The 24,882-nt window shown below is 51.9% G+C and overlaps 1 protein-coding gene and 1 long non-coding RNA gene across 6 annotated transcripts in view; one reads left to right on the top strand and one right to left on the bottom strand.

Moving 5' to 3' along the window:
• The window catches only part of LOC144258310 (uncharacterized), a 30,880-nt gene extending 12,073 nt beyond the window's left edge, over positions 1 to 18,807 (bottom strand). Inside the window, exons 1-3 of one of the 5 annotated variants that reach the window (XM_077806791.1) lie at positions 18,717 to 18,807; positions 13,943 to 14,035; positions 13,137 to 13,253 (exon numbers count right to left, since the gene is read on the bottom strand). In XM_077806791.1, the coding sequence (XP_077662917.1) occupies positions 13,137 to 13,170 (34 nt within the window). In that variant the 5' untranslated portion in view covers positions 13,171 to 13,253; positions 13,943 to 14,035; positions 18,717 to 18,807. Of the gene's footprint in view, positions 1 to 13,136; positions 13,254 to 13,942; positions 14,036 to 14,704; positions 14,777 to 18,315; positions 18,500 to 18,716 lie in introns of those variants that run through there. The other 4 variants (XM_077806787.1, XM_077806790.1, XM_077806786.1 and 1 more) reach the window with 4 other exon arrangements.
• Positions 18,808 to 19,296: 489 nt separating this feature from the next.
• On the top strand, positions 19,297 to 24,650 carry LOC144258333 (uncharacterized). The gene is made up of 3 exons (XR_013344668.1): positions 19,297 to 19,563; positions 23,873 to 23,976; positions 24,303 to 24,650. It is a non-coding gene; the product is annotated as an uncharacterized LOC144258333 (long non-coding RNA).
• Positions 24,651 to 24,882: the final 232 nt, after the last annotated feature.

Genomic DNA, 24,882 nt, shown 5'->3' with positions numbered 1-24,882 from the left:
AGGTTATTAGCTGCCACAAGGTCACAGCTGAAGCAGAGGAAAAAAACCACACTCTAGGGAGCATATAGCAATGTGTCCCAGAGAAGATCCCAGAGAAGGGGCAGGGGGATCTCAGAAACCACTCAGGTGGTGAGGATTCGTGTGACTCTGTAACACAGGGAAGCAGGGTGCTTCCAAGTATGGGAAAGGCTGAGACTAGCTCCTTACCAGCAGAAGGCAACATGCCCTCAGGGACAGGGGCAGGAGAGATGTCATCTGTAATTAAGGAAACTGTCCCAGTTGTTAGCTGGCAGAGTATTGCAGATGAAGAGATGGATTCCTTCTTACAGAGCACAGAGAAATGTGTTTTATGAGGAGGCCCAGAGGAGGAAACGGGGGAAGGAATAGTGGGGGTACAGGAATGTCTCCTCACTAGTCACTTGAGGCAGGAGGCCCAGGACACTAGGAGGATGGCTGGGTCAGCATCTGTGCACCCAGGCACTCAGCCTGTGACCCAGGTTTTGAGAAGGAACTGTGTAACTGACCTCCCAGAGGGGAGCAGTCACACAGCTGACTTCTCAGGGACAGAGACAGGGTGGCGGAGGGTACCCTAATCCAGGTCCCAATTTTTCAGGATGCTATTTCTGATAAGTTTTTGGAAAGTAACTGTGTCTCTTTACATCAAGATGCAACTCCAATGCCTGTCACAGAAGATGAGTTGAGACCAGGAAATTGCCAGGTGGTAGTTTGCCTGAATACAAATGACCCAACTGACAGAGAAGGGGGTGTTTTCCCCCAGACTTGTGAGACACAGAGAGGAGTTATGGAAGAGCTGCTGGGAAAAGGTGAATCTGATCAAAGGGTAAAAACACCTAGCCCAGAGAGCACAGATCACAGCCCTCTAGGGGGCAGGGAAGGACACAGTGCTCAGAGGGGAGCTGGATTTTTCTGCATATGTACAGTCATGGGGTTGGGAGACCACTCCCCAAAGGTCCAGCCAATGTGCAGGATCCCCCTGAACACCTATCTTGCCAGATCCTGAGGCACCAAAATTCCAGAAACATGATTAAATTAAGAGCTCACACAGAAGGAACACTGGAGGGAAGGAAAAGCCAGTGACTAATTACATGGGAAATGAATAAACTAACCTCAAACTAGAATATCTGAACAGAGGGCGTGGTATCATAAAGATACTTGTAAACACCCAAAAACTTTGGTATCAATGTTAAGTTTTGGGGCTAAGAATTTTGACACAGATGATAAACCTTATGGTAATGCTACTTTTCAATTAATACCTGTAAACAGTGTGACAAAGTTCCTGCTCTTCCTTGGTGGGTCTTGCACTTATTGGCAGATTTGCTCGCCTTGGAGCTTCACGGCAGCCCTCAGCTTGGCCGTTTTTCTGAACCCACAGTCCAGGTCGATGACTCCTGTGTTTGACCAGGAGTTGGGAGGCTTGGGGGGAACCCGGGCCCGCCTTCTACTCTGGGTTCCAGCCCAGAGCCCTATAGAATGCAGCTGTCTAGAGTGCCTCCTGGAACAGCTGTGTGACAGCTACAACTCCCTGGGCTACTTCCCCATGGCCTCCTCCCAACACCTTCTTTATCCTCATCATAGGACCTTCCTCCAGGTGTCTGATAATGTTTGTACTCCTCAGTCCTCCAACAGTCCGCGTTCTCACTCTCAGCTCCTAGTGCCTCTTGCTCCCAGCTCCTCACACGCACACCACAAACTGAAGTGAGCTCCTTTTTAAAACCCAGGTGCCCTGATTAGCCTGCCTCAATTGATTCTAGCAGCTTCTTGATTGGCCGCAGGTGTTCTTACATTGGCTGCATCCACTGGAGGGGTGCATGGTTGGTCACAAGGGTAAACCGTCATCCCAGAAGGTAATAACGTAGTGTTTCCATGGCCCATTTCACAGCTAGGCACTCTCAACCACGGCATACTTCTGCTCTCTCAGGAGGAGTTTCCTGCTGAGGTAGAGGATTGGGTGTTCTTTATCTCCAACCATCTGCGATAGGACAACTCCCAATCCTACTTCAGATGCATCTGTTTGTAAAATGAATTCTTTGTTGAAGTCTGAGGCTATAAGCATGGCTATAAGCATGCAAAGGACTGTCTGTAGATCCATGAATGCTTTCTCTGCCGCATCTGTCCACTTCACCATGTCTGGACCCCGGGCTTTTATCAGGTCTGTCAGGGGACTCGCTCTGGTAGCAAAATGGGGAATAAATAGTCGGTAGTACCCCACCACACCCAGGAATGCCCGGACTTGCTTTTTCCGATTCGGCCGGGCCAATTTTGGATAGCCTCTAGTTTGTTTAGTTGGGGCTTGACCATGCTCCTTCCTACAATGTAGCCAAGGTATTTAGCCTCGGCTAGCCCTATAGCACACTTGGCTGGGTTAGCTGTGAGGCCAGCCTGTCTTAGCGTGTCCAGAACCGCTTCCACCTTTCCTAAGTGGGTTTCCCAGTCAGGGGGTGTGAATAATCACATCATCCAGGCATGCCGCTGCATAACTGGTATGGGGCCATAGGACCTTGTCCATCAGATGCTGGAAGGTGGCAGGTGCCCCATGCAGTCCAAAAGGAAGAACTGTATATTGAAACAGATCCTCTGGTGTAGAGAATGACGTCTTTTCTTTCGCATCTTTGGTAAGGGGAATCTGCCAGTATCCCTTTGTTAAATCAAGGATGGCCAAAAATCGGGCATTGCCCAGGCGGTCAACTAACTCATCGATACGAGGTATGGGGTATGCATCGAATTTGGATCTCTCATTCAGCTAGCGAAAGTCATTACAAAACCTAGTTGTGCCATCGGGCTTGACCACTGACTATGGGACTCTTCGATGACTCCCAGCTCCAACACCCTTTTTACCTCTGCCTTGATCTCCTCCCCTTTTGCTGCTGGGACCCGTTAAGGCCTTAAAGTTACCTTTGCCCCAGGGTCTGTGATAATGTGGTGCTTTGGTGGTCCGGCCTGGTTTGGTTGAAAACGCGTCCTGGTATCGGTTGATCATCTCAGTTACCCCCTCCTCCTGGTTAGGTGTCAGATCAGTGGATATCCTGATCGGCTCCTGCATATTATTTCCCTGGATCGGGGTCTCTTGGGCCACTACACACGCCTCTCGTTGGTGCCAAGGCTTTAAGAGGTTAACGTGATAAATTTGTTCTTGTTTCCGGCGTCCTGGCTGCCGCATCTTGTAGGTTACTTCCCCCACGGGTTCAACCACCTCATAGGGCCCCTGCCATTGGGCCAAAAGCTTGCTTTCTGCCGTGGGTACCACCACCATCACCCGATCCCCTGGTTGGAACTGTCGGACTGTTGCCTGGCGATTGTAATGGGTTTGCTGGGCCTCCTGTGCCTTTTCCAAATGTTCCCATACAATAGGGGTGACCCGGGCTATCCATTCTCGCATCTGCAACACATGGTCAATTATATTTCTCCCCTCATTGGGTTCCTCTTCCCAGATTTCTTTTGCAATATCTAGTATGCCACGGGGGTGGTGTCCATATAATAATTCAAAGGGGGAAAACCCAGATGAGGCCTGAGGTACCTCCCGGATTGCAAACATAAGGTAGGGTAGTAGGGCGTCCCAATCCTTCCCGTCTCGACTTACCACTTTCCTTATCATTGCCTTGAGGGTTCAGTTAAACCTTTCTACCAGCCCATCGGTCTGCAGATGGTAGACTGAAGTTCTCAGGGTATGTATATGGAGCAGCGTACAGAGGTCCTTCATTAGCTTTGACATAAATGGGGTACCTTGGGCTGTTAATTTCCCCTTTGGTAGCCCCACTCAGGCAAAGATCCCCACCAACTCTTTAGCTATTGTTTTAGAGGCTGTGTTCCACAGGGGGATGGCTTCTGGGTAGCAAATAGCATAATCCAGAACGACAAGTATATATTGGTGGCCCCGGGCTGTCTTCTCCAGGGGTCCCACTACATCTATGGCTATTCGCGCAAAGGGAACCTCTATGATGGGAAGGGGTACTAACGGTGCCCTCAAGTGGGGATGGGGACTGCAGCTGACACTCTGGGCAGGACGCACAGTACCTCCACACTTCATGTACTCTGGGCCAGAAGAATCATCACAGGACCCATGCCAGGGTCTTCTCTACCCCTAAATGCCCCCCAAAAAGATGACTATGGGCCAGGCTTAATACAGCATTCTGGTGTTTTTGAGGTACTAGGATCTGCTGTACCTTCTGCCCCTGTACTGGTGCAACCCCGTATAAGAGATTCTTCTTCATTATGAAGTAGGGTCCTGGTCCCTGGGTTTTCCCTTCCATGGGGACCCCATCTATTTCGGTCACCTCCTTCCTAATGTTGTCGTACCTTGGGTCTTCAGCCTGGTCCCGTCCAAAATTTCCTCCCCCGGGGCTAATCTGCCCGAGATCTAGGGGGCCAGTCTCTGTTGCCTCTACTGGTTCAGAGGTGTTAGGGTGTGGGTCAGACTCGCATGCTTCTCCCTCCTGGGTGACCTCCTTTTCAGCTGCTCGGGTCTGCCTACCTATGAGAGCGACCCTCAGGCTTTGAGCCAGTATTCAGGTTCCCAAGGCCTAAGCTGCCCTTCTTTCCCTTTTTGTCTTTCTATGCTGTCTGGGAGTGGAGAACAAATCTGGGGATATTTCAGAGAAGGTTGGGGGTTGACAGTCTACTGTGGAAGCCTCACTACTTTCAGGGCTTCCCCCTTTCTCCAATTCCCCTTCCGGCAGTAAGTCTCCAAACCCTGGGAAGTCCCTCCCTATGAGCACTGGGTATGGGAGTTTAGGGACTACACCTGCTGCTACCTCAGTAGTGTTCCCCTGAATCTCGATTTTTACTGGGATGGTGGGGTAATAACCAACTGTCCCATGGACACATGTTATCCCTGTACGTTTAGCCCACAGCAGCTGACTATGCTTCATGAGCTTCCCCGAGACAAGAGTGATAGCACTCCCCGAATCAACCAGTGCTGTGGTCTCTACCTTATCTAGCTTTACTGGTCTAGTGTACATATGTGGGGTTAGTGAGACCCCCACAAGGTGGATTAGGGAGCATGGGTCTGCCCAGTTCCCCACGTTACACTGCATAGGCTCCTCAGCATTGGGACACTGTGCAGAACAATCAGGAACCTCATTGCCTTAAGGGTTCGGTTAAACCTTTCTACCTGCCCATCGGTCTGCGGATGATAGATCGCAGTTCAGCTCTGTAAGGGCCTTTACCTGGTTTACCAGTCCCCCAATCAGGAACTTTCTGGAGACAATTAAGACAGGCTGATTAGAACACCTGCAGCTATGTGTCCGCACTTCCCGCAGGCGTAACATCTGTATGGAGCCCTAGGCATTCCCTGGTCTCTTGGTTTGGGTAGCATCACGATCCTCTTTCCCCTCAGTGCTCTGACTCTTTGTGGCTTCTGGTGGGCCTTCAGCCCCCCTCTTTTTCCAGCTGGGTTCTCCTGGTGGCCCAGTCACCCGAGCTCTAGGGCTTGATGCTGCTAGTTTAACCTGGGGTGCTTCTTCCTTAACTGGTGGGGTCAGCTCCCTCGCCGTCCTTCGCCTTTCTACCAGCGTGACAACCTCGTCGTAGTGGGAGGGTTCATTCTGGCTTACCCAGGCACGAAGGTCTGGCGGTAGTCCTCTCATGTACCGGTCGATGACCAGAACCTCGAGTATTTCCTCCGGACTCAGTTCGTAACCACTTTCGTGCGAGATGGATGAGGTCATATAATTGGGACCGCGAGGTTTTGTTTTCCTGGTACCACCACTCATGATATCGCTGGGCCCGCACTGCGGTCGTTATCCTGGCCAGATCTGGGGTATCTGCTTTCAGCTGGGGGTAGTCTGCTGCAGCCTCTTCAGGCAAATCATAGTAGGCCTTCTGGGCCTCCCCACATAGGAATAGAGTGAGGATGCCAGACCACTGTTCTTGGGGCCAAGCCTCCAGCAGGGCTGTCCTCTCAAAGGTCAGGAGGTATGCCTCTACATCATCCTCCCGCATCATTTTCTGTAGCCAAATGCTGGCCCGCATGATCTGTGTCCCATCATGGTTCAGTATGTTTGGTTTGAAGTGTGTCAGAGGCTCCCCTTGGGATAACAAGCCTGGTACATATGAATTTCTTTGTTAAATTGATGAATTTATATGAACTTGCATCGTCCAGCGAGCATTACTGGACACTGCAAGACAGCGGTTCCTAGGGTTGTGTCTGGGACCAGATATTGGCTAGTGTCATTTGCTTGCCAATAGCTGGGAAAAGCTTACATTCCAGAGGCTGTGCATGAACACCCCAGGAGTGGGGGTTCTCACAGCAGAGCAGGGTAAGGCTGGCTCCCAGAGTCAAGGATTGGAGAGGCCTAGCAGATCATCAGTCCAGAAAACACCGGGGGGGAATGTTCCACCACTGTGTTTGGATTAAATTCTGTGGGGAATTCCATTTGGGATAACAAGGCTGGTGCATGTCATTTTCCACTGATGAAAGATTTAATATGAGCTTGTGTTTTTCAGTAGCTTGCTGGACAGTGCAAGACGCACATTTTTGGGGGAAAGTCTGGCACTTGACAATTTGCTGGTGTTCTCCTGAGGTATAATTCATGAGTGGCTGACTAGGAGCACTCAAAACTGTGTAGCTGGGAGAGAGTTACATGCTGGAGACTCTGTTTACTGGCCAAGAGAGGCTGTTCTCACAGTAAAACAGTGGAAAAGGTACCCCAGGTTGGAGAACTGATTGGATACAGCTGTTCAACAGTCCAGATTGTACTGTGGGTAATGTCACAGACACTCATTATGACAGAGCCTCTAACAACACAGAGAAGGTAAATCCATGCCCCAGAAATTGAAGACTCCAGACAAGAGGGCAAGTCTCCCTGGCACTGCTTCTTGTAGACAGAGAGGTACAGACACAATGAAAGAGTACTGAGGAAGCTGGGAACAGTAAGCATGGGCTGGTGGGGTTCAGTGGAGAAAGGGAACAGGAAGGGCAGGGATATTACTGAATGCAGGATCTCAGCAGTCCTAGATGTCAGGATAGCACAAATTGCAGCCCATTGGAAAACAATCCCAACTATACATATAAAATGATAGGGTCTAAATTAGTTGTTTCCACTCAAGAGACAGAACTTGGAGTCACTGTGGAGAGTTCTCTGAAAACATCCACTCAGTGTGCAGTGGCAGTCAAAAAATCAAACAGAATGTTGGGAATCATTAAGAAAGGGATAGATAATAAAGACAGAAAATAGCATATTGCCTCTATATAACTCCATGGTACGCCCACAACTTGAATACTGCATGCAGATGTCGTCACCCCATCTTAAAAAGAGATATATTGGAATTGGAAAAGGTTCAGAAAAGGGCAACAGAAATGATTAAGGGTATGGAACAGATTCCGTATGTGGAGAGATTAAAAGACTGGGACTTTTCAGCTTGGAAAAGAGACGAAGAACAGGAGATATGAGAGAAGTCTATAAAATCAAGACTGCTGTGGAGAAAGTAAACAACAAATATAAATGACTGTTATAAAAAGCCAGTCAGCTGCAAACCAGCTGAGCGGCAAACAGCAGAGAAGCTAACAGAGGGAGTTTGCCTGGGATTTGTCTGAGAGGAGGTATGCTAAGGGCTGCACTAGGGAGGCTGTGTTGGTGAGTATCTGAGCGTCTGTTGTGGGGACAGTTTGACCATGTGCTTGACTGGTTGTTTGTTTGAAAAGTGTGAATTGGGAGTGCTTTGTTCCAGGTGAGCCTTGAGTGGGCCTGACTGTTATAAAAAGCCAGTCAGCTGCGAACCAGCGGAGCGGCGAACAGGGAGTTTGCCTGGGGAAAGCCCACTGAGGCTTACATCTTGCCCGCTTCTCTGAGTAGTTACTACAACTCCTGAGGAAGCTCGTAGAAGGAAGGTATATGGATGGGGAGCGTTCAGCGTTGTGTCCTGCACTGGATGTGCCATGTTTGTCTTTCTTCCACAGGACAGAAGCGACTTTGTCTGTACTAAGTGCAAGCTGGTCTCCATATTGGAAGAGAAGGTTCAAGGTCTGGAGCAACAGGCATCGACCCTGCGTTGCATAAGAGAAACTGAAGATTTCCTGGACAGACATAAGGATATGCTTCTACGGACACAACGTTCTGAAGATTCAGAGCAGGCTGCGCAGCGGGGACAGGAGGACAGTGAAGAAATTTGGCAGCATGTGACCTCCAGAAGAAGAACGGGGAGTGTCCATGTACCAGCAGCGCAGATACAGGTAAGCAACCGTTTTCATGTTCTCTCCACAGGTACTAATGCAGAGAGTGGACTAGATGATATATCTGAGGCAAGGAAACAGAAGGAGACTCCGCCGATTGGAAGGCATGAGACGCACTGTCCTAGGGATGGGGGTTCCACGACCACCGCTCCCAAGAGGAGGAGGTGCGTGGTGGTGGTCGGGGACTCTCTCCTCAGGGGGACTGAGTCATCTATCTGCCGCCCCGACCGGGAAAACTAAGAAGTCTGCTGCTTGCCAGGAGCTAAGATTCACGATGTGACGGAGAGACTGCCGAGACTCATCAAGCCCTCGGATCGCTACCCCTTCCTGCTTCTCCACGTGGGCACAAATGATACTGCCAAGAATGACCTTGAGCGGATAACTACGGACTACGTGGCTCTGGGAGGAAGGATAAAAGAGTTTGAGATGCAAGTGGTGTTCTCGTCCATCCTCCTCATGGAAGGAAAAGGCCTGGGTAGAGACCGTCAAATCGTGAAAGTCAATGAATGGCTACGCAGGTGGTGTCGGAGAGAAGGCTTTGGATTCTTTGACCATGGGATGGTGTTCCAAGAAGGAGGAGTGCTAGGCAGAGATGGGCTCCACCTAATGAAGAGAGGGAAGAGCATCTTCGCAAGCAGGCTGGTTAACCGAGTGAGGAGGGCTTTAAACTAGGTTCACCGGGGGAAGGAGACCAAAGCCCTGAGGTAAGTGGGGATGTGGGATACCGGCAGGAAGCACGAGCAGGAGAGCCCAAAAGGGGAGGGCTCCTACCTCATACTGAGAAAGAGGGACAATCAGCGAGTTATCTCAAGTGCCTATACACAAATGCAAGAAGCCTGGGAAACAAGCAGGGAGAACTGGAAGTCCTAGCACAGTCAAGGAATTATGATGTGATTGGAATAACAGAGACTTGGTGGGATAACTCACATGACTGGAGTACTGTTATGGATGGATATAAACTGTTCAAGAAGGACAGACAAGGCTGAAAAGGTGGGGGAGTTGCATTGTATGTAAGAGAGCAGTGTGACTGCTCAAAACTCAAGTATGAAACTGCAGAAAAACCTGAGAGTCTCTGGATTAAGTTTAGAAGCGTGAGGAACAAGGGTGATGTCGTGGTGGGAGTCTGCTATAGACCACCGGATCAGGGGGATGAAGTGGACGAGGCTTTCTTCCAGCAACTAACGGAAGTTACTAGATTGCAGGCCCTGGTTCTCATGGGAGACTTCAATCACCCTGATATCTGCTGGGAGAGCAATACAGCGGTGCACAGACAATCCAGGAAGTTTTTGGAAAGTGTAGGGGACAATTTCCTGGTGCAAGTCCTGGAGGAACCAACTAGGGGCAGAGCTCTTCTTGACCTGCTGCTCACAAACCGGGAAGAATTAGTAGGGGAAGCTAAAGTGGATGGGAACCTGGGAGGCAGTGACCACGAGATGGTCGAGTTCAGGATCCTGACACAGGGAAGAAAGGAGAGCAGCAGAATATGGACCCTGGACTTCAGAAAAGCAGACTTTGACAACCTCAGGGAACTGATGGGCAGGATCCCCTGGGAGAACAACATGAGGGGGAAAGGAGTCCAGGAGAGCTGGCTGTATTTTAAAGAATCCTTATTGAGGTTACAGGGACAAACCATCCCGATGTGTAGAAAGAATAGTAAATATGGCTGGCGTCCAGCTTGGCTTAACAGTGAAATCCTTGCTGATCTTGAACACAAAAAAGAAGCTTACAAGAAGTGGAATATTGGACAAATGACCAGGGAAGAGTATAAAAATATTGCTCGAGCATGCAGGAGTGAAATCAGGAAGGCCAAATCACACCTGGAGTTGCAGCTAGCAAGAGATGTTAAGAGTAACAGGAAGGGTTTCTTCAGGTATGTTAGTAAAAAGAAGAAAGTCAAGGAAAGTGTGGGCCCCTTCCTGAAGGAGGGAAACAACCTAGTGACAGAGAATGTGGAAAAAGCTAATGTACTCAAGGCTTTTTTTGCCTCTGTCTTCACAAACAAGGTCAGCTCCCAGACTGCTGCACTGGGCACCACAGCACGGGGAGGAGGTGACCAGCCCTCTGTGAAGAAAGAAGTTGTTCGGGACTATTTAGAAAAGCTGAACGAGCACAAGTCCATGGGGCCGGATGCACTGCATCCGAGGGTGCTAAAGGAGTTGGTGGATGTGATTGCAGAGCCATTGGCCATTATCTTTGAAAACTCATGGCGATCGGGGGAAGTCCCGGATGACTGGAAAAAGACTAATGTAGTGCCCATCTTTAAAAAAGGGAAGAAGGAGGATCCTGGGAACTACAGGCCACTCAGCCTCACCTCAGTCCCTGGAAAAATCATGGAGCAGGTCCTCAAGGAATCAATTCTGAAGCACTTAGAGGAGAGGAAAGAGATCAGGAAAGAGATCAGAAAGTCACCATGGATTCACCAAGGGCAAGTCATGCCTGACTAATCTAATTGCCTTCTAGGACGAGATAACTGGCTCTGTGGATGAGGGGAAAGCGGTGGACGTGTTGTTCCTTGACTTTAGCAAAGCTTTTGACATGGTCTCCCACAGTATTCTTGCCAGTAAGTTAAAGAAGTATGGGCTGGATGAATGGACGATAAGGTGGATAGAAAGCAGGCTAGATTGTCAGGCTCAACGGGTAATAATCAAGGGCTCCATGTCTAGTTGGCAGCCGGTATCAAGTGGAGTGCCCCAAGGGTCGGTCCTCGGGCCGGTTTTGTTCAATATCTTCATAAATAATCTGGAGGATGGTGTGGATTGCACCCTCAGCAAGTCTGCAGATGACACTAAACTGGGAGGAGAGGTAGATAACGCTGGAAGGTAGGGATAGGATCCTGAGGGCCCTAGACAAATTAAAGGATTGGGACAAAAGAAATCTGATGAGGTTCAACAAGGACAAGTGCAGCGTCCTGCACTTAGGATGGAAGATTCCTATGCACTGGTACAGACTAGGGAAAGAATGGCTCGGCAGCAGTTCTGCAGAAAAGGACCTAGGAGTTACAGTGGATGAGAAGCTGGATATGAGTCAACAGTGTGCCATTGTTACCAAGAAGGCTAAGAGCATTTTGGCTTGTATAAGTAGGGGCATTGCCAGCAGATCGAGGGACGTGATCGTTCCCCTCTATTCGACATTGGTGAGGCCTCATCTGGAGTACTGCGTCCAGTTTTGGGCTCCACACTACAAGAAGGATGTAGAAAAATTGGAAAGAGTCCAGTGGAGGGCAACAAAAATGATTAGGGGTCTGAAACACATGACTTATGAGGAGAGGCTGAGGGAACTGGGATTGTTTAGTCTGCAGAAGAGAAGAATGAGGGGGGATTTCATAGCTGCTTTCAACTACCTGAAAGGGGGTTCCAAAGAGGATGGCTCTAGACTGTTCTCAGTGGTAGCAGATGACAGAACAAGGAGTCATGGTCTCAAGTTGCAGTGGGGGAGGTTTAGGTTGGACATTAGGAAAAACTTTTTCACTAGGAGGGTGGTGAAACACTGGAATGCGTTATCTAGGGAGGTGGTGGAATCTCTTTCCTTAGAAGTTTTTAAGGTCAGGCTTGACAAAGCCCTGGCTGGGATGATTTAACTGGGAATTGGTCCTGCTTCAAGCAGGGGGTTGGACTAGATGACCTCCTGAGGTCCCTTCCAACCCTAATATTCTATGATTCACTCCTGCTCCTAACACAAGAACTGGGAGTCACCGAACTAAAGTACTAGGCAGCAGATTTAAAACAAATCAAAGGAAGTATTTCTTCACACAACTGACAGTCAACCTGTTGAACTCTTTGCCAGAGGAAGTTGTGGAGACCAAGACTATAACAGGGTTCAGAAAAAGAACAAGACAAATTCATGGAGGATAGGTCCATGAATGGCCATTAGCCAGGATGGGCAGGGATGATGTCCCTAGCCACTGACTGCCAGAACCTGGGAATGTAGAATAGGTGATGGATCACTTGTTGATTGCCTGTTCTGTTCATTCCCTCTGGGAAACCTGGCATTGGCCACTGTCAGAAGACAGGATACCGGGCTAGATGGACCTTTGATCTGACTCAGTATGGCCGGATTTATGGACTAGGGAATCTAGTGAGTCCAGTGTAATGGGTGGGAGTATGAAAATTAGAAGCTATAATTCAGGAGCAACAGACTCTAATTAAGGCAGAATGTGAAAAATAAGAATCAGGTCATGTGACTTCAGGAATGACGCACTCCCAAGCTCCAAAGAGCCTGCAGAGAAGAGAGATTGTGGCTATTACACATGGTGAAGGAGGAGCAAGACTCTCCAATCTAAAGAAGTTTCACTACCAACGTAGCCATTTTCACATGCACGGGGGCTATCCAGATCAGCGAGGAGTTGTGTCATCTGTAATCCTGGGTGAGATTCAATATTCTGATGCTGGAGCTCTCTTGTCTGGATTCTCCCAGCTAGCATTCAAGGATGCACTGAGTGTCTGTGTGATAAGAAAAGGAGGACTTGTGGCACCTTAGAGGATAAGCTCAAATAAATTTGTTAATCTCTAAGGTGCCACAAGTCCTCCTTTTCTTTTTGTGGATACAGACTAACACGGCTGCTACTCTGAAATCTGTGTGATCAGTAACCCTGGACCAGCAGCTCTGACTCCAGCAGCCTGCTTCTTACACCCCAAGCACCTTCTGGTTTGGGTGGAGTAGGCTCAGGGTTTGAGAGAAGGTCAGGGGTAGGAACCTTCTGTTGGTTATGCTGGACCTAACCCCCAGTTTTACTTGTGCTACCAGGAGATATTTGACACTGTGCGGTACTGCTCCTGTGCTGTGCTCCCGAAGTGTTCTGCAGGAGGATAGGATAGAGTGATATTGTATGTGTCAGTGGCATGTTGAAGTGATGCAGAAATAGGGCAGAGCAGAGGTGGCATTGTGGGGGTGGCGTGAACCTTCTCTCTTCATTTCCTCTTCTAATAACTGAAGGCACAGAAATCCTTACCCAGCGAGGTCACATTCTCATAGTTCTTCTGCATGACGTCTCTGTAGAGGGCTCTCTGAGCAGGTTCCAGCAGAGCCCACTCTTCTACACAGCCACCTCCTCGAAGGTCACCGGCCTCTGAAAGAGCAAGAGTCCGACACTCAGTACCTGCTGCCCCACTCACAGCCCCACTAGTCGTGGGGGAGAGGAGCCAAACGGAAGCACTGGGTGGATCGCAGTCAACAGAGTCCCACCCCCACCCCGCTCAGAGCATCCAGGAAACACCAGGGTGAGGGGACGAAGAGAGAGCTGCTTGTCTTTCTCAGCAGATCCATCACACACCCACTAGCCACCGTCTGCTACAGGAGATGGAGCCCCTAGCAGGGCCCAGGGAAAGCTCCCTGGTAGGAAGCCCAACACCCTCCTCATTTTGAGGAGTTGGATATGAAGTGAGGAACAGCTTCCCTAAGCCTGACTGGTGGGTGCCCCTTTCATCTCTCACAGCAGCCATTGATTAGTCTGGTCAGGCTCCAGCACTATGAGTCTGGTCAGTTTTCCTAGCCCCATGTAGGTGAGTTATTTTCTGTTTCACAGATCAGGGCATTTCCACCTCCGAACCTCATGGGTCTGTTCCTAGAATCTAGGCCACTTATTAAACAACTCCCAGCAGCTTTGCCACCCCCTGTCCTCCTCTCTTTCTCCACCCTGTGCATTTCCTGCCCCGCTCCAACCTCCAAACCAGACGGTGCAAACCTTCCCATCTCCGGGGTATTTGCTGTCCATCTCCTCCAGCAGGAACCCCCCCAACCCTCACCCCAAATCCCTACCTGAGCTGGCTCCACTACAGCCATGTCTCTTCCCTGTGCCGTGGGAGGATGGGATGAGTTGGAGTGAAACATGGACGTCATTCTGCAGCCTGTCTGGGAGAGAAGGACAGTTGTGGAAGTTTCAGAACAGGCTTTAGTTCATTTCACATCACTATTACCCCAGACTCCTTCCCTGCAGACAGACATGCTAGTGTCTGCCATGCTGGAAAAATGCTTGATCTCTTTATTACAGTGCAGACCTGGCCCCTCCTGCCAGGCTAAGCCCACAGAGACATTTTTAACCTCCCTTCTCCCTCCCTCCGCCCCATAACAAAGTCTCTGAACGTAAGGCTAGAAAAAAGCAGAACCAAAGGAATCACTTTGGATGATTCCCTCTGACATTGCCCCTATGGGAGCCACACCCCAGCAGGAGGGATATGGAGTCAGAAACTGGGTTTTCCTCTGTCTGATCCTCATCTTGTCCACAGGAAAGTGACTCTACCCAGGGTGCAGTAATACATCTGTGTGGGCAGATTAGAGATCTGGAAATCTCTCTTGAAACTCTTCTCTCTCATGGCCCCTTTCAGTCTCTCTTTCTCCTATCTCTTTTTCCCTGTCCCCTCTCCCTGCCCATCTGGTAGGAAAGTCCCATTCCTGGGTTGTTTGCTCACCATGGCTAGATTTGCTCCTGCAATTGCTAATGGGAGGAGAAATGGGGGGCTGTTTGTGTAGAGTCATTTTAATGCCAGACTCCAGCATTTTCCCTTGGTTTCTTTTAGTTACCTGGAGTCTCTGGCTCAGAATTTAGTATTAACAGGGCCCAGGGCTGCCCTATGGGGTTAGTACCAGCTGGAGAAAGTCATCACCTGGGCCGGGAAGAGAAGAAGCTTTAATTAAAAGGTCACTTCCCAGCACAGAACCCCCGCTGGGGGAGCAGCAGCTGCTAAGCCTGGTCTCCCAGATCACAATGGAGGCTGCAGTGTCTGACCCAGGAAACTGAACCCCAATATCCTGAGTAGAGTGGGACAGAGCATTTGAGCAGCCTTCCCTCCTTTAGCTCTCTGGGGAGAGCAGCTAATGAGAGCCCCTCCTCACAGGAAGAATCTCATTTTCCCCAGTGTCCATCTGGAGTCACTCCTTGTCTTTCCATGCAGTGACTCTGGATTAACAATGGTCTCAATGAAACCAGAATCAGAAAGAGTGAGTCCAGAAGAATTGTGTGGCACTGCTAACCCCCTGCCCACTGCTATCACCCCTGAGATAAGGCCTGGGGGGCAGGAAATTTCTCAAGGGAAATGGAAGTTCCTGCTGTTTTCAAGAGGGGAGAAAAGCAAAATCTGTGATTTCACCTCACTGTGTTTGATTAGTGGACAGAAAGTTATCACAGTGACTGGGCGTGGTTGGGGAATACCCCCTGGATACTGGCACAAGCTGATCAGGAAGAAGGAATGAGGTCAGGAGCAGCCCCCAGCCAGGGGCCCCCAGACACTCCCCAGTACCCGGAGCCCAGAACCCCCAGCCAGGGTCCCACCAGATATTCCCTGGGACCTAGCCCCCAGAATCCCTAGCCAGGGACCTCAGATACCCCTCAGAGATCCACCGGCCAGAGAACCCCCACCAGACCATCACTGCCAGGCTGGGAATCCCAAAAGGTTCCCCCGCACCAAGAGCCCCCAGCAGCCAGGGACCCCCCACTGGAAACTCAGTTCCTCACTGTCTGCCTACGACACCCTGCCTGCCCTCCAGCAGGATCTGCCTTGCCATTTTGCCTGGGACCCCCTGATGGTTTACCATGGGACCCCTCAGTCTGCTTGCCTGGATCCCAATAGGATCCCCTGACCTAGTGCCGGGGATTCCCCCCCGCCCCCCAAGCTCTGTGCACTGGGCATGGCAATGATCCCAGGAGCCAGCGGGGGAAGCCCAGAGAGAGCCCTTGGCACAGTACCAGGTACCCTCTAACCCCCTTCCCCACCCCCAAAGAAACGTCCACCCCCACTGTTCTGCAGCCAACAGGCCCCTGGTGATACACACCTCCAGGACCCATTGCCTCAGGGCTGGGCACATCAGAACCACACCCCGAAACCCCAAACCTCCAGAACCCACCAACCTGACTAGGGTACCCCCTGCCCAGTCACCCAAAGGCCTCCCCCTACCACAATGCCCCTTCAGCTCCCGCTGCAAACTCCCCACACAGACACCCCCCTCCCCCCCCAGCAACAGTGTTACCTCATAGTGTCTAATAAGTGGATAGAAAGTTATCACAACCCCTTGCTGGCCAGTCACACAGGCAGAGGGAGCCCTGGGGATGCTTCTTTAAAAGGAGAATGGAAGGCCTGAAGGGCCAAGACGGGTAAGAAATTTCCATGCCCTGCCACCAGCAAATAATCATAGAATATCAGGGTTGGAAGGGACCTCAGGAGGCCATCTAGTCCAACCCCCTGCTCAAAGCAGGACCAATCCCCAATTTTTGCCCCTGATCCCTAAATGGCCCCCTCAAGGATTGAACTCAGAACACTGGTTTTACCAGGCCAATGCTCAAATCACCGAGCTCTCTCTCCCCCCGGCCACCATGAATCCACCCCACAGTTGGCTACATCTTAGCACTGTCAGAAGCAACCCCCACAGAGACCATTTGTCATGGGGTTTGGGATACTTCTGGACCCACGCTGCACTCAGAGTGATCTCCTCATTTTGTGCCAGCTGGAGAAAAGAAAAAGGTCCAGCCAACTCTCCTGTTACCAGCGGGGAACCACTGATCCCCCAAACAGGGGGAGGCCTCTGGATTTGATGTGTATTAAATATGTGGCTGATCTCTTTCATCGGCAAACATTTTAATAGAGATACAGAAGGGAACAAACGATTCTCAAAGGAGAGGAGGAAGATGATCACTGGCAACTTAACCCCCTGCAACCTCCAGGATGAAGAACGACTCAGGGCCACAGGTTCCCTCCAAGGAAGAAGTTGCTGGGATTTAGAAACATGGGGAACAGCCCCAAACCCAAGAGGCTTTTTAATTGACATTTGATAATGACATAGTGAGAGGGAAAACCTGAGTTTTGAGATCAATGTTCAGAAATGAAAGAGAAAGGGAAGAAATCTGAAGGATTTTGGATCCATTTTTGCAAATTATAGAGAGGAAAGTGGAAATTCAGAGGGATTTTATATCAGTTGTTGATCTGAGGTAAAATCGGAGTGTATTTTACATCAACATTTGATATATGAATAGAGCGGAAATGGGCAACAGTTGCAAACATTTCATATCCATATGCAGGAATCTGAGAAAAGGTGTAAATATGAGATGTTCTTAGTATTTTATAATTAGAGAGACAGGGAAAAATCTCAGGACATATAATTAGAAATAGACAATTAGAGAAAAACTGGAGCAAACGTTTAGAGTATTTTATATCCATCCTTGAGATTTGCAGAGAACACATATCACAAACGACACAATTGAGAACATGAGAGGAAAAACACCAAGATCTGAGGGGATTTTATATTGCTATTAAATAATTAAAGGGAAAAGGGGGACTGTTTGAAGGGATTTTATATGACTGTCCAATACATAAACAGAAAGTGATGGTCCCTCCCCACCATTCACGGGGGCAGCAGGGAGCCCTCTGAGGAGCTGATTGAAGAGGGCAAGGGAGGGGGAGCTGGAGGGCCCCCTGGGTGAGGTGAGTGGCCAGCAGTGGGGGATGGGCAGGTGACTAGCAACTGGGGGCAACTGTGTTGGCAGTTAGGGGGCAGCAACTGGGATTGGGAAACCGGGGTCTGGGGCAGTCTTCATGGGGGACACGTGCTTCCTTCCATCCCCACTCCAGGGGCAGCCATATTTTGGGGAATGACTCCAGGCAACAATTTCCCACCTAAACAAGGACAAAGCACTGCAGATAAAAGGGGTGGAAACCCCCCCCAATGGGAGGAGATTTTAAACGGACATTTGAGAATTAGGGAGAGACCGGGGGGGGGGGGGGGGATAAGGAGAGACGAGAGAGCGGATCATTTGAGGGAAAGGGGGGGAATCGCCCCGGAGTTTGCAGCCACGTGTGAGATGCTGAGAGAGAAAAGGGGACGAGCCGGAGGGAATTTGTATCAGGGCTGAGAGGCGAGTGGCACAAACAGGGACAGGATCCAATTAACTCCCCCCACTTCCCCCGCCCCCCACTTCCCCGCCGGGAATTCAACCCCCCCCCGCAACTCCGGCTTCTCCCCCCCCCCGCCCGACACCCCCCAGGGGACCCCCCCGCCGGGCCCCAGTCTCTGCCCCCCCCATCCCAGCGGGGCCGGGGGCAGATCCTGGCGGCGGCTCCGCTGGGGCTGAGGCAGCCCCGAGGCTTCTCCCCGGTTCCCGGGGGCAGAGAGTCGCTTCCCCCCTCCCGGGGTCTCTCACTCACCGGGGGGCTCCGGCTGCGGGCGGGCAGAGCCCGGGGGGCTGGTCCCGGCTGGAGAACCCCCCGACGGCCGGGCACGGAGGGGTTAATGACGGGCCCCCCAGCACAGACCCCGCGAGAGGGGGGGAAGCAGCCGCTGCCCAGCCCGGGCTCCCGGGTCCCACGGAGGCAGCAGCAGCGTCTGGCCCGGGCCCGAGCCCCGCCCCCAGGAGTTGCCCCGCCCCCGGGCCGGGCCCGAGCCCCGCCCTCAGGAGCTGCCCCGCCCCCGGGCTCTGGGCTTTGTTCTCCCGGCTCCGACCTCCCAGGCCCCCAGGTTCTCCACCCCTGCTCTGGGCCCGGCTGCAAACCCCCCTAGGGCTCGCACCGAGCATGCGCAATAACAGCTGCTGGAAACCCTCCCTTACCTGTGCTGGGGAGGGCGGAAAGGCCCCCCGGGGCAGGCTGGGAGAGGTAGTTCCTGCCCTCCTGGGAGCGGAAGTGACGTTCGGAGGGGGGCCCGAGGACGAGCCGGGCTGCGAAGGCGCGAGGGGGGCGCTACGGCTCGCGCGGGGCCGTTGGAGCCTCTCCGGGACGCGGAGGAGGGTTTGGTGTCTCCCGGCTCTGGGCATGCGCAGGGGGCGAGTGGGGCATGCGCAGAGGTGGGGCCGAAGGGTCTGTGCCGGGGAGACCTTCATTCACCCCCCCCCCCCCGTGCCCGGCCCGGCCCGGCGAAGCTGCAGCCTCCAGGTACCGGAGCGAGACCCAGGGGCGGGGGCGGGGCCGCTGTGGCTTCCCCCCCCCCCCCCGGGAACGTGCTGCCGGTGGCCGTTACCGCCAGTTTGCCCACCTCTTCCCGGCGACCGGGCCCAAGGCGCCGCGGGAGGCCTAACCCGGCGGGGAGCGGGGCGGCCGCCTGGGGCTTGGGCAGCAGCGTCGCACTCTTCGCTCACCCGCAGCCTGGGGCCCGCTCGGGCCCCCCCCCGCCCCCTTCCCGCCGTCCCCCGCCCGAGGCCGCCCTTGCCCCGTCCGCACGCCCCAGCGGGTTGCCGCCCGTCCCGTTGGGGGCGCTGGGCACTGCCCTAGGTAACTCGGGGGGGTGGAAGACCGCCAGCGTCGAGGAAGCCCTCTTGCTCCGGGCCCCAATAGACCGAGGCCCCTTTGCTCCTTGAACCGTCTGTGACCCGGCGCGACGCTGAGGGAGCCAGCACGCGGGCAGACGGCTTTGCGCTCGGCTCGCCAGCCAAGGCCAGCTTCGGCCTGGGAAGCAGATAGGTAAGGCAGAAATGTTTAGCAAAAGCCAGTAAGCAATAGGACCAAATAAGGCTCGGGCAGTGCTACTGAGGAAAAACACAACTGGCTGCTTTAGCTGATTGGCTGCGGTATTGTACGGGGCAACGGGGAATTGGTTGCGTAAGCGTGTGTAGTGAAGTAGGCAAAGCTTTCAAATGTATACTGGAACCTGCATGCGGGGCGGCAGGGTTTGAGCCAGCCCAGTCTCCCTGCGCCCTATTTGGAGCTCCAAGTAAATCTCCCTGCTTCTCCGCCCCGTTGTGATCATTGGCGCAGCGCACACCGGGCAACAAACCCAGCTGTTGCTTGCCTCGGGCACCCTGTGGCGGCAACGGTACTCCCTGTGCCAGGGGTCCCCAACGCGGTGCCCGCGGGCGCAATGGCATCCGCTGGGGCAGTCGCGTGCGCCCGTAGGACACCGCGCCGCCGAAATGCCGCCGCCGAGTGCGGCCACCTGAGAACCACCCGCCGATATGCCACCCCCGGGTGTCGCTGTTTCTCGGTATTTCGGCAGCGAGGCTTCTTTCCGCTGCCACTTCTCGGCGCCATTTTGGCGGCGGGGTGTTTGGCGCTCGCCACAGTCTGTTGGGAATAGGAATGTGCTGTTCCCACAGAAACGTTGGGGACCACTGCTCTATGCTATTATCTGAATCACGGATGAAGATTTTGAATAGAAACTTAGCCAGAACTGATCCCTGGAGAACCCCACTCGTTATGCCCTTTCAGCTTGACTCAGCCCTTTCAGCCTGTGAATCACTGATAACTGCTGTTGGAACTGTTTTCAGACTAGTTTTGCACCCATCTTATTTTAGCTCCGTCTACGTTGCATTTCCGTAGTTTGTTTATGAGAAGGTCATGGGACACAGTATCAAAAGCCTTACTAAAGGCAAGACAGACCATGCCAACCACTTCCCCCCATCCACAAGGCTTGTTCCACTGTTAAAGAAAGCTATCAGTTTGGTTTTACGTGTGAGACTGCTTGAATTAGCTACATGAGATGTCCTTTTTTACAAAGTAGGACCTCTCGCTGCTGCATATGTTTCTGGATGGTACAAGGCCCTGGAATCTAATCATAGAATCAGAGAATATCAGGGTTGGAAGGGACCTCAGGAGGTTATCTAGTCTACAGTACAAAATTAGGTCGAATTTATAGAAGTCGATTTTTTAGAAAGCGATTTGTATACAGTCGATTGTGTCGTCCCCCCCCCCCCCCCATAAGACGATTAAGGCGGTGGAGTGCGTCCACAGTACCGAGGCTAGTGTCAACTTCTGAAGCATTGTACTGTGGGTAGCTATCCCACAGTTCCCGCAGTCTCTGCCGCCCATTGGAATTCTGGGTTGAGATCCCAATGCCTTATGGGGCAAAAAACATTGTCGCGGGTGGTTCTCGGTACATGTCATCAGCCCTCCCACCCCCCGTGAAAGCAACGGCAGACAATCGTTTCACGCCTTTTTTCCTGGGTTACCCGTGCAGACGCCGTACCGCGGCAAGCATGGAGCCCACTCAGCTCACCGTCACCGTACGTCTCCTGGGTGCTGGCAGACATGGGACTGCATTGCTACACAGCAGCAGCTCATTGTCTTGTGGCAGCAGACGGTGCAGTATGACTGGTATCTGTCCTCATCGTCTCCTGGCTGCTCTTGGCCGGCCTCCGTGAAGTTGATTGGGGTGCTCCTGGCAGATCTTGGTGAGGTCTGTCAGGAGTGCCTGGACATAAATGGGAGTGACTCAGGTCATTCTCTTCTTTAAGTTTTTTGTCTAATGGAGATTCAGTGCTGCCTGGACTATTTGCAGAGGGATAGCTCAGCGGTTTGACCATTGGCCTGCTAAACCCCGGGTTGTGAGTTCAATCCTTGAGGAGGCCATTCTGCCTCAGGCTGCTCTCCCAGCCAGCAGCACCTCAAGCACCCAGGAGACGATGACAGCTAGCACTAGTGCTGCACTGTCTGCTGGCTAGCACCCAGGAGATAATGATGGCTAGCCGTCGTACTGCACCATCTGCTGCCAGCCTACCCCCTGCTCCTCCCTCTGTGAAAGCAATGGCTGACAATCATTTCGCGCCTTTTTCCGTGCGTGTGCCATATTGCTGTCAGCATCGTCATCCACCCGCCGCTTCCGCTGCCACTCTGCTCTCCTGCTCATGCCATATCATGGCAAGCATGGAGCCTGCTCAGATCACTGCGGCAGTTGTGACCGCTCTAAACACCACGCACATTATCCAGCAGTATATGCAGAACCAGAACCTGCAAAAGCAGGCGAGTAGGCGATGGCAGCACGATGAGAAGAGTGATGAGGACATGGACACAGACTTCTCATAGTACGGGACCCAAAAATTTGGCCATCCTGGTGGCAATGGGGCAGGCTCATGCCATGGAACACCGATTCTGGGCCTGGGAAACAAGCACAGACTGGTGGGACCGCATAGTGTTGCACATCTGGGACAATTCACAATGGCTGCGAAACTTTTGCACGCGTAAGGGCACTTTCATGGAACTTTGTGACTTGCTTTCCCCTGCCCTGAAGCACCAGAATACCAAGATGGGAGCAGCCCTCACAGTTCACAAGTAAGTGGCGATAGCCCTGTGGAAGCTTGCAATGCCAGACAGCTACTGGTCAGTTGGGAATCAATTTGGAGTGGGCAAATCTATTGTGGGGGCTGCTGTAATCCAAATAGCCAACGGGATCACTGAGCTGCTGCTATCAAGGGTAGTGACTCTGGGAAATGTGCAGGTCATAGTGGATGGCTTTGCTGCGATGGGATTCCCTAACTGGTGGGGCAATAGATGGAACGCATATCCTTGTCTTGGGAGCGGACCACCTTGGCAGCCAGTACATAAACCAAAAGGGGTACTTTTCAATGGTGCTGCAAGCACTGGTGGATCACAAGGGACGTTTCACCAACATCAGTGTGGGATGGCCGGGAAAGGTGCATGATGCTCACATCTTCAGGAACTCTGGTCTGTTTGAACAGTTTGAAGGAACTTACTTCCCAGACCAGAAAATAACCGTTGGGGATGTTGAAATGCCTATAGTTATCCTTGGGGACCCAGCCTACCCCTTATTGCCATGGCTCATGAAGCCATACACAGGCACCCTGGACAGTAGTCAGGAGCTGTTCAACTATAGGCTAAGCAAGTGCAGAATGGTGGTAGAATGTGCATTTGGATGTTTAAAAGCATCTAGGGCAGTTTACTGACTCAGTTTGACCTCAGCGAAACCAATATTCCCATCATTATTACTGCTTGCTGTGCGCTCCACAATGTCTGTGAAAGTAAGGGGAAGACGTTTATGGCGGGGTGGGAGGTTGAGGCAAATCGCCTGGCCGCTGATTACACGCAGCCAGACACCAGGGCGGTTAGAAGAGCACAGCAGGGCATGCTGCGCATCAGAGAAGCTTTGAAAACCAGTTTCATGACTGGCCAGGCTCCGGTATGACAGTTCTGTTTGTTTCTCCATGATGAAAACCCGCCCTCTTGGTTCACTCTATCTTCCTGTACGCCAACCGCCCTCCCCTCCCCCTTTGATCACCGCTTGCAGAGCCAATAAAGTCATTGTTGTTTCAAATTCATGCATTCTTTATTAATTCGTCACACAACTGGGGGGATAACTGCCTAGGTAGCCCAGGAGGGGTGGGGGAAGAGGGAAGTACTGGGTGCGGTGGTGGAGGAGGGGAGGATGGAAGGACAAGGCCACACTGCACTTCAAAACTTGATGAATGCCAGCTTTCTGTCGCTTGGGAAGTCCTCTGGGGTGGAGTGGTTGGGTGCCCAGAGGCCCCCCGACCACGTTCTTGGGCATCTGGATGAGGAGGCTATGGAACTTGGGGACGAGGGCAGTTGGTTACACAGGGGCTGCAGCGGCAGTCTGTGCTCCTGTTGCCTTTCCTGCACCTCAACCATATGCCGGAGCATATCAGTTTGATCCTCCAGGAGCCTCAGCATTGCATCCTGCCTCCTCTCCTCTCGCTCGTCCCTCCTGTCCTCGCGTTCATTTTGTGCTTTCCTGGACTCTGACATTGTCTCCCTCCACGCATTGTGCTGGGCTCTTTCAGTGTGGGAGGACTGCATGAGTTCAGAGAGCATTTCATCGTGAGTGCATTTTTTTCGGTTTCTAATCTTAGATAGTCTCTGGAACAGAGATGATATGTGGAGCAATGAAACATTTGCAGCTGCAGGAGGGAAAAAAGGGAGATTAGTCTTTAAAAAGAGACATTTTAGAGAACAACTGGTAGACTCTTTCATGGTGAACCAAGCTGTTAACATTACATAGCACGTGTGCTTTCTTTACAAGGTCGCATTTTGCCTCTTATATCGAGGACCTTCTATTGGTATGGTGTGAGAGATCACACGCGCAGGTGCCGGCGGGCAACAGAATTCGGCTTGCAGGCAGCCATGGTAAGCCACAGTCTTTTGGCTTCTTTAACCTTCCTAACATGTGGGAATGGTTTCAAACAGCAGCACCCTCATTTCACATACCAAGCACCCATTGGGTTGGCCCTTTAAAAGGAGGGGCTGCGGTTTTCGGGTTAACGTGCAGCACAAACCGAACTAACCACCCCCCCCCACACACACACACACACGCACGCACAGAATTCTCTGGAATGATCGCTTCACCACTCCCCGCACTGCGGGGATGGTTTCTGTTCAACCAGAGGCAAACAGCCCAGCAGGAACAGCCACCTCTGAATGTCCCCTTAATAAAATTCCCCTATTTCAACCAGGTGACCCTGAATGCTCTCCTGAGGATAACACAGAGGGATAAAGAACGGATGTTGCTTGAATGCCAGCAAACACCGGGACCATACACTGCCATGCTTTGTTATGGAATGATTCCAGACTACGTGCTGCTGGCCTGCCGTGGTAAAGTGTCCTACCAGGGAGCACGGAATAAGGTTGCCCAGAAACCTTTTGCAAAGGCTTTGGGAATACATCCAGGAGAGCTTCATTGAGATGTCCCTAGAGGATTTCCGCCCCATCCCCAGACACGTTAACAGACTTTTCCAGTAGCTGTACTGGCCGTAAATGCATCCCAAGTCTTCGAGGAAAATTAATCATTAAACACACTTGCTTTTAAACTGTGTATTATATTTACAAAGGTACACTCACCAGAGGTTCCTTCTCCGCCTTCTATGTTCAGGAGCCCGCCTTCGGTGGGTTGGAAAGGTACTAGATCCAGGGTGAAAAACAGGTCCTGGCTGTTAGGGGAAACAGTTTATCTGCTTGCTTGCTGTGTGTCAACCTCCTCCTCATCATCATCTTCCTCGTCCCCAAAATCTGCATCCCTGTTGTGTGAGAATCCAT

The sequence above is a fragment of the Eretmochelys imbricata genome, chromosome 28 (assembly GCF_965152235.1).
Source record: "Eretmochelys imbricata isolate rEreImb1 chromosome 28, rEreImb1.hap1, whole genome shotgun sequence".
Taxonomy (NCBI): Eukaryota; Metazoa; Chordata; order Testudines; family Cheloniidae; genus Eretmochelys; species Eretmochelys imbricata.
This window is presented reverse-complemented; position numbering and strand designations above follow the sequence as displayed.